Source organism: Phoenix dactylifera, chromosome 9, assembly GCF_009389715.1.
Source record: "Phoenix dactylifera cultivar Barhee BC4 chromosome 9, palm_55x_up_171113_PBpolish2nd_filt_p, whole genome shotgun sequence".
Taxonomy (NCBI): domain Eukaryota; kingdom Viridiplantae; phylum Streptophyta; class Magnoliopsida; order Arecales; family Arecaceae; genus Phoenix; species Phoenix dactylifera.
Genome location: NC_052400.1, coordinates 4,306,603 through 4,316,271, shown reverse-complemented (window position 1 = coordinate 4,316,271; position 9,669 = coordinate 4,306,603). Strand labels below are relative to the sequence as shown.

Below are 9,669 nucleotides of genomic sequence, written 5' to 3'. Positions count from 1 at the left end.
ATTACTAATTTTCATTATTTTTTTGTCAAATGTCCATAGTGCATTGATTTTAAATTTGAGCTAATAATATTTTTAATTATCAATATACTTATTTCATATAATTTTTTTATCAGGTGATCCGTGAAATGCACGAGTTTTCTGTTTATGCTGAATATACGGCATATAATGTGTAAAAAATCTTGGTTATTTTCAAAATTGTCACCGACTAGCTTCGGACGCAACAAACCAAAATATCGGTTCCGCCATGACCGATTTCTCCGCTTTCCATAAAATGCTAGGCGCAGGAGACGAGTAGGGCGCGTCTGTTCACCGCGAAACGCAGAGGACAATTCGGCCCACGATTCCCACGCCTCTGTTTTCGTTTTGGTGGCTTTATCCGCAAAGCGAGAGAGCGAGTCCCTTCTCCCTCTCCCATCTTCTTAAACGGAGCGAAAGGAAGGTCGGCAGCGAGCAGCCATGAAAGAAAACCAGGGCGCCGTGGTCCCGCCGACTTCCCCTCCTGCGAACCCGATCGAGCATCTGCAAGTCCGGTTCAAGGAACTAGAGACCGGCTTCAGGACGTGGCTCGCCAAGCAGCCTCTCCACGTGGAGGCCGCCGTCGTCACCGCCACCAGCGCCGCCCAGGGCGCCGCCATCGGCGGCCTCCTCGGCACCCTCACCCCGGACGCCGCCTCCACCTTCCCCACTCCCCCTCCCCAGGCCGCCGGCCTCGACGCCCAGGCCTTGACCTCCTTCAAGCAAGCCCAGGTTCCTTCTTTAAAACCCTATCCCTTCTTCTATGTTAAAATGGTTTTGGTCTTCTAGGTGATCATAGAATCCATTCTTTTTTAGACGCATACAGGGTTTTTTAGGTGTTCATCGTGTGTGTGATGGACTGTGCTGGACTTGTTGGTGTTTCTTTGCTATTTCTGCCGTTTATTCGATTCCTAGATGGATAAAATGTTAAAATCTTTCGCTTATGACTCTTTCTGCTACAAAATCAATATTCCGGTCTCTCATTTCGTTTTACCTTTTTTTCCCTTTTATGGTGAAATAAGGGGACATTTTTATTATTTGGCGGTTTTAGAATTCTTTTTCGTAGGCACTTTATTGGTGGTGCTTGTATGATGAAATTCTTTTAAGGGCTCCCTGCCGCTACTCCTTGATCAACTCCTGCACTCTCGTGGTTGAGATAGCATGGGTTTATCCAAGAAATCTAATAATCATTTCTTGGAAGCTATGTCGTTATGTTTCTTCAGAAGCATAACAAGATGGTTTGGAATATATGCAGAAATTTACCATATGAATGAAGAAATAAAAGAGTTTACAGGGACAAATAAAATAGGATATAGAGACACAGATGGATAAGGAGAGGAATCTGCTTCTTGATGGAGGATTAGAAGTTGGCCATGAAGGGATCACCATTACAAATAGATTGATTAGAATTGCAAACATCGTTGCAACCAATATGGATGCTGGAGTTCATCAATGGTTCTTTTTTAGAAGACTATATTCATTTGATCATTGTTAAGACCCTGGGCAGTTTTCCATAAAACTTACGTGTGATTGTAAAGAAGAAAATAAACCAGAAATATACACCCTTAGACAGAAAAAAACTATGGCATGTAGAAAACAGATCTCCTGACAGGTAATTCTGGAGCGCCATATAAGCTGTTACTAACATTGTAGGGATCTCCTGCAAGGTTTGGACAATGTGCACAAATCAAAATGACATGGTAATAGGGTGCGTAAACTCTGCTTATTGGGTCAGAACAAATGTATTGATATAACATCTTCTATGAAGATGATATTATTCTCATTCATGTGTTTCTTCTTCCCTTACATTGCCGAATATCTACTTATGGCTGTACATAATGAGTTAAATTTATCTTCAACTGGTTTCTGAATGACCAATACATCATTCATTTACTATACCCTTCCCACCTTGGTACATAGCATCTCATCTAACACTAATGATCATCGACGGACATGCTACAAAACACACTAATATTATCTTTATATAAGAATTATAAGAATTACTTTATCAAATGAATTGCAGGCTTTTGCAGGTGGTCCCCTGGCACAAGCTCGCAACTTCGCAGTCATGACAGGTGTCAATGCTGGTATATCTTGTGTCATGAGAAGACTTAGAGGACTGGAGGATGTCCAAAATAGGTAAGATTGAACATTATCTCTTTTTGGTTTTTTAGTTCATTCACTTTGAGGTCTACAAGGCATTGTACTGAATAGGTAGTGAGAATCAGTTGGATAAGAAAGTTGAGAGTTTAAAGATTTGAAAGGTAGGATAAATAGATGATAGCTGTTCATGAAATGCCCAGGAAAGAATTATTATAGGAGATAATTATTCCGTTTTTAATTGGGCATTTTGCTTAAATGACCACTTTCATTTTTCAAATTTGCAGAATCAGCCATTTTTATTTCTTTTTGCATGATCAGCTGTTTTTTAAAGTCTCTAAATTGCCTTTGGTCCCATTAGCATGAACGATGCATCTAATAATCAAATTTTGCACTCTAAAATATGTGCATCTGTTAGTGAAAAAAATGAACCCTGTATATTTTAGTCCACATTTTCTGTATACAAATGAATGTGTTCACTGTTTAGTTTAAATGTGCACATAACACTTCCAAAGCTTGTAACAAAGATTGTCTACCTATTTATTTATGTGCACCAAATAGTTTAAATATATGCAACTAGCCATTTTAGATGTGAACAGCTTGTTAATCATACTTATCCTAACCATGTGCAGTAGTTCGTCTAACAATGTGCACAATGCAAAATGTTCACAAGTCTCTTTAAATATATTAATCACATAATAAGGGGCCAAGGGCAAATTGGTTAGAAAAACGAAGAACAAGCTGAATTTGAATAAAAAGAAAACTGGGCTGTTCCTGTAAATCTTAAAATGTGAGTGGTTATGCAAATTACCCTTTATAAATTGGTGGCTTCTATAGTATAGAGATTATCTTCGTTTTCAGTAGAGAGGATACAACTAACAACTCGAAATATCATTAGTAAACATATTAGCCCATTATACAATGAATATTGATATGATAAATATACCAAGAGTACAAAGTATTATCTCGTACCATCCTTCATCAAACTGGCTGATAATTCCTTATCACTCATAGAAAAGTTTTGGTCAGTTGCCAAACCTGTTTTGCACTGGTATAGCTAATCTTCATTAGTTAATTAAATATGTCAATGTGAGAAGAATTGCATCTTTATTGCTTCTATCTTTAAAAGAATTGGAAGGTACGTTTTAACTTGTTCATAAACTTATGATATTATGAGGTCATTTTTTATTCATTAGAATTCTGATACTTATAACCTAGGTCGTTAGCTATTACTTGACTTATGATGATTTTGTAATAACATACATTATTGTTATGCTTTGTTTATAAAGAAAGTTGACATTTGTTGGGAAGACATGAAAAGATAGATTTTTGATATTTTTAATATAAATATATTTATTTATTTACACATCATTTTTAATATATAGTTAATTATTGATTATTATAATTATTATGAGGTCATTTTTTATTCATTAGAATTCTAATACTTATAACCTAGGTTGTTAGCTATTACTTGACTTATGATGATTTTGTAATAACATTTTATAAAGAAAGTTGACATATGTTGGGAAGACATGAATAGATAGATTTTTGATATTTTAATATAAATACATTTATTTATTTACGCATCAATTTTTAATATATAGTTAATTATTGATTATTATAATTATTATGTGATAATGATGTCATGATTCATCTTTGATTAACTAAATGGTTCAATTGGTGACCCATAACCAGGTCATTTTTTCAGTTGGATCCACAACCTGGTTTTTAAAGATTGTCAAAGAATGGTTAGTGTAGAGAAATAAAGGGATATGGATGGAAGCTTTCTCTTGTTGATTGATAGTTATGTATGAATCTGCTTTGGCATATGCTTTGTTTATCGATTTTCTCTTCTAAGAAACCGGATCAAGCTGGTTATTTCCCAATCATAAGGTGAGGCAACATTGCATAGGAAGATAGGATCTGACTTCTTAGCCCCCCTCTAATCTATAAGTATGCTTTAGAGTTTTGTCATTAGGCATACTCACAAAAGTTAGTATTTGGCTTCGGGTACATAAAAGGTAACATGTGATTTATCATCTATATTTTGTAACTAAACCCTCATAAACAAACAATGTTGACAAGTTTTATCCATTAGCTTTATAAATTTTATTAGGGTTGTAAATGAATTGAATATGGATCGGATATCAGTATATCCACATTCTTGTCCATTTATATTTGGTGACGGATATGGATATTATTCATATGCAAGAATTCATATCTATATTTGTTTTAAATGGATATTGATACATATCAAATACCGAAAGTACGAATATAAATATGGATATATGTCAAGTAGTTAAACTTTGTGATCATAAAATCAAAGATACCACTGAATGGTAAACTAAGTTAGTAAAATGTTAATATGGTCATTTATTTCCTTTAAAATTTTATGAATATTATATAAGATTAAATAGGATTACAAATAAAACAAAATATTCGGATATGGATCGGATATTACAAACAAAACGGACATGGATATGGATATTAGTTGGATGCTCAAACGTATATTCATATTTGGACAGATTTGGATGTGATAACGGATCTGGATGGATATTATCCACACTTTTACCCATAAATTTTATAGAACTATAAAGTATGAAGTTATTGCGTGGGTGTATATAACTCGTTGGAGGCAAGTCACTAATGCTTTAACAAATCTTTCTCTAATGTCTGATGTTTAGATGCTAGAGTTATGTGATCTAAGATGTGGATTGGGTTGATTGGAAATAATTGGGCTAAAGAGGATTGCTGAAGCTTAATACCAAGGCATACTAGGTTATTTGACTTGTCAGTTTCTTGCCATAATGTCTTACACCTATTTTGGAAAATTTTGTTGTCCACTTTTTTGAAATGTCCGAGGGTGAGCTTTGGTGCAATGACAAGGTTGCTCCATTGTGACTTGAAGGTCATAAGTTTGAAATATTGAAACAATCTCTCCATACAGAGATAAGGTTGTGTACATCTGACCCTTCCTAGACTTTGCAATGATGGGATCCTTGTGCACCGAACCGCCTTTTTTAGTTCAGAATATTTGAGACTTTCTATAATATTATAATGAGAAGTCTTGGGGGCATCTACTCCTCAAGAGCAACTCCATGACTACCCTCCCCCCTTTTTTCAATGTGTTGGCAAGGCCCACAGAACTCTGCATACTTTTTTTTTTTTTACAGTTTTGTTAGTGCCTTTTATTTCCTTTTTTTTTGGATATATAAAATGGTTAGAGTAGACACAAGGTATATAAATGGTCTTTTCTTTACTGTCTTGGCCATCAAGGATGAAGCTGCTGGTAAAAACAAAGCTTGCAGACCCATACTAAGCCTATAAGGGGAAATAAAACTTATTCTTGCTAGGCAACCCAAGTTACTGGGCTCAACCTAGTACAAACATGTACAGCAAGGATAGAAACAAAAACAAAAAAAATGATGCCCTTGATGCAGGATGTTGACATTCAACACCCCGAGACGCTCCCCTAGGGTTGCCTTGCTCCTATTTGATTTGAGCTTCTTCAGCATCGAATTAACCACCATCAGCAAAGAAGTCTGTAGAAAGCCCACAAATCCATCATTGCCTGCCAAATTCCATGTCTCCAAGCTTGAACCTTATAGTGCCTCATGGCAAAATTGATTGAGACACGTACTCCGTGCCTCCTCGAATGTAGATCTGGAGTGCCACTTAGCCCATTGCTCCAAGGTTGCAAGGACATCATAATATACTCAGTGGAGAAAAGATTGTGGACCATCGGTCCTTGGGTGGAAGGAAGAAGCAGCCGGAGTTGCAGAAGATGATAACAATGTAGTGGAACTAAATCACGTTTATACAAGGCCAGATTGGCTTAAAAAGCCCAGCCATCAGCCTGGAAACGAGCCCAAGTAGTAGATTTCCTGGAGTCTCTCACTAAAAAAAATCGACTATCAGATGCACCTTATTGTTTTGTTTCCTAGAGTGACTCCATCACTTATTTTTTATTTTCTAAAAAAAAGAGAATATTTTTCCTGTCCATGTGCAGGACTACAGTTCATGCTAATGGTGCAGATAGCTTGCCAGCAATTTGATCACAAATTATATATATCACTCTAGGTGGAGGTTCTTTGACAATGCTGTAACTCTCTTATTATTAGTCATATAGAGTTCAAGTACCAAGATCAGTTTCCAAGATAAATTTTACATAAGTACTAATATATGATATAGTAATTGGATTGAAATTAGAGTGCTTTGATGAAAATACGAAAGAAAATAAGGGTATGCGAGTTCAGCGGGTCTAACTAATCAAGCTAGTGGTGTACTGTTACCAAGAAGCAAGAGGAGCATTTAATTTTGACAAAAAACCTTCAGGATGGAAGGCACCTTAATAGGAAACATGGGAATTTCTTATCATGCTATTATATATTGCGGTTGGTAAATCCAAAGAATGACCTGTATAGTCCCTAAATACATGTAGAATGCATTCTCAAATGTAAAAAGAAGGAAGGAAATGGGGGCTCTAACTTTCTTTTGATGATGGATTTCTTGAATCAAAATTCTATATTGCAGATAGAATTCATAGTTTGATTTTTTAGAATTGTAGTTATAGTAAAAAAGGACCGAAGAGCAAACAAATTTAATTTATTGGTTTGTCCATTCATTTGAAAATCCATGGTGAAACCAGATAAACTAGCTAGGTGGAATAAATGGCAACTTTCTCATAGAGTGTTATTTGATTGAAGTCTGCAAGGATGCAATAAATTTACTTGAGTTGATTTTGGAAATCTTGTTGCTGTTTCACCATTGAGCAGTGGTAGCAGGAGTCTCACTGCGGTAAGGGTATTGCATGATTCAGAACATATGCGGAATATATACAAGGTCTATAAAATTAACTATAGAAGTTGGTACAATGAAGATTGAAGATAAAGTAAATAATGAATTTTATATAGTACAATTTAAATCCATTCTACATGTTTATGGTGTTCTAATTCATCTAGTTGTCAGATCTGCTTCTTAAACTAGCTCCTCTTTCAGAATCAGTGTTCAGAAGTACTCAAACAAACATGCGTACATCACTCCAGAATGGTTTCAGACCTACTATATCTCCCGATTCCAGTGCTGAGACTTCTTTCTTACTAGTTATGGTGGTACCAATATCATCAAATGACTTAGTAACATCTATCTCAAAAAATTTATTATTCATCCTATCTCTGATTATCTTTTATACTTTAATAATCTATATGACAATATTGTCCAAACTCAATTTTCTAAATAGTCATTATTCAATAAAACTAATACTATTTTATAGAAAAACTCTGTTAGCTATAACTTTTCAAAAAACTTTTAGAGATTGCCGTTTTCTCAATATACATTTTTGTACTTGAATCTCCAATGACATTTGTCTTGCTTGAAGTAAGAATGAACTAGGAAGGTTGGATTTTGTAGAAAACTAAGAGCAGTTCACAAATGATAGAGTTTGTGAATGATACAGATATTAAAAAAATCAGAAGAAGATGGTGTAGGTCTTGTTATAATTGCAATATCATGCAGTTATAATAATGAACATGTATTAGCTGGTTGTTAATTTGGGTTAATGCAATTGTTGCAGCATGGTGGCAGCTTTTGGTTCTGGGGCAATGTTTTCATTGGTTAGTGGCATGGGAGGCCCAAACCAAGCTGCTAATGCGATCACATCAGGGTTATTCTTCGCACTTGTTCAAGGTGGCCTTTTTAAGGTATGCAAGCAAATGCATTTTCACCCTGATGACTGTTTTTTAGGATGATCTGTTATACCTTATTCTCATATCGGTGCAAATAAGATCTAGGTCATCTATGGGGACCACCAAATTGGAGAATCCACTTATTGTAAGGTTGCTGGTGGTGCCTTCATTGAGAAAAGATTGATCTGCAGGTTGTGAATTAATTTTTTTGATTCCAAAATTGGATGTCAGTTAGGTATAAGCTCAGCAGATTGGCTTTGGCATTCGGCTACATAGCATCCTTGAAGTACCTTATTTTAAATAATTATCAAGCATGCTATATACCTTCTGGCTTATGCTGGTTGCTTAACAATCAAGGAAACATGCGTGTTCTTTATGCACACTGACAATAACCATATCTATTGGAGTATTCTGCTGCCTTTTAGTGCAAGGTTTTGACTGAGTTAATAAGGAAGTTGTGTGCAATCACTGGGATTGGATTACAGGTGATATCTTAAATGTAAGTTCCTCCCTCATATCCTTTCATGTTTTGTTGGAATTGCAGCTGGGCCAAAAATTCTCGCAGCCACCCGCTGATGACATGTATTATTCCCAAGCTAGAAGTATGCTGGGAAACCTTGGACTTCAGAATTATGAGAAGAACTTCAAGAAAGGCCTTCTCACAGATAGCACTCTGCCTCTCCTTACAGATAGGCAAGTAAATATTCCAGCTCTCTTTCCATTATTATTCTATGAAATAATCATGCTACTCTCAGATTTTTCTTCTGTGTGCCAGTGCTCTTAGAGATGTCAATATCCCTCCTGGACCTAGGCTTCTCATTCTTGATCACATTCAGAGGTTCGGTGCGAAGTGTCTGTTGGTGGACTCCAAATTTTCTTGACATTTCTATTATTCATGCGACCACTCAACTCTTGATGCCTTTTGTTCTTGTACAGAGACCCTGAATTGAGGAAAGGAAGGCAGTGAAGCTGTTAACTGAATTCTACAGAGAAATCATAGGTGCTCTACATTGTTGGTCGCTGCTCTAGATGAGCATGTTTGCATTTCTTCTAGTCATTTTCTCAAATTGCCACTTGGAGATAAGCAGTAAACATCAAAGGTTTATCTTTGAGTTCTTCACACTTCACAATCAGCATTTTGTTTTAATATTTTGGTACTTTATAGTGAACATAGAGCCTAGAAAGCTTCTTTTTAGGACTACAGCTGTACTAGGCAAATTCTTCTATTGATGCATGTGCGTAATGTCTTGGGTTAGGCTCGGGCTGGCCTGAAGTAGGATTACTAACAGAAGATGCTCTGGGGTAATCTCCAAAATGGCTACTGTTATGAATAAAGGGAAGGGTCTTGCTCTTGTGGGTGTACAAATGGAAGTACAATATGCCTGTAGAGCAAAGGGAAACATGTCATGCCAATTATGATGGGTCTTCATCATTTCTTTTGAGAATGACCAGAGTGAAGTTAGTTGCTCGTCTTGCTCCTTTTGTCTAACAATGTGAGTTGCAGCAGACTTTTTATGGTTCTAAGAATTTCATAGTGAAGTCGCAACCTTTCTATTCACTAAACTTGCGCTCTTGTCAGCAATTATCTTGTCAGCAATTATCTTGAATCCAAAACCGACAGATGATATGCTACTTTTGAAAAATGAATAACCCTTAGTGGCTGCAATGCTAGTGTAGGATACTGCTTGTCTTTGTGTCTGTGAACTTTGCATTTGCCATTAGCTCTTCGCTTAGAAGACCAACAACTAAGCTCTGTTTGGAAGAGCTTTTTAAAGCTAGAAAGCACTTTCTGTTCCTTCAAAAGCACTTTTGGATAAAAAATGGTATTTATTAAAAATTTCGAAAAGTTGTTTTAACTTTTTCAAAAAGT

At 36.1% G+C, this 9,669-nt stretch overlaps 1 protein-coding gene across 3 annotated transcripts; it reads left to right on the top strand.

Annotated features, from left to right (window-relative positions):
- The first annotated feature begins 277 nt into the window (after positions 1 to 277).
- Positions 278 to 9,357, top strand: LOC103705955 (chloroplastic import inner membrane translocase subunit HP30-2-like). Of its 3 annotated transcripts, XR_003385448.2 has the most exons (7): positions 285 to 747; positions 2,039 to 2,154; positions 7,688 to 7,814; positions 8,344 to 8,492; positions 8,575 to 8,637; positions 8,736 to 8,899; positions 9,056 to 9,357. XR_003385448.2 is itself a non-coding variant. In XM_008789870.3 (6 exons), the coding sequence occupies exons 1-6, from the start codon at positions 457 to 459 to the stop codon at positions 8,764 to 8,766; spliced, it is 777 nt and encodes a 258-aa protein (XP_008788092.1). In that variant the 5' UTR covers positions 285 to 456; the 3' UTR covers positions 8,767 to 9,276. The 3 variants fall into 3 exon arrangements, 2 of the variants coding, with proteins under 2 accessions (XP_008788093.1, XP_008788092.1); XM_008789870.3 differs by having other exon boundaries at positions 8,736 to 9,276; XM_008789871.3 differs by lacking the exon at positions 7,688 to 7,814 and having other exon boundaries at positions 278 to 747; positions 8,736 to 9,276.
- The last annotated feature ends 312 nt before the right edge of the window (positions 9,358 to 9,669 follow it).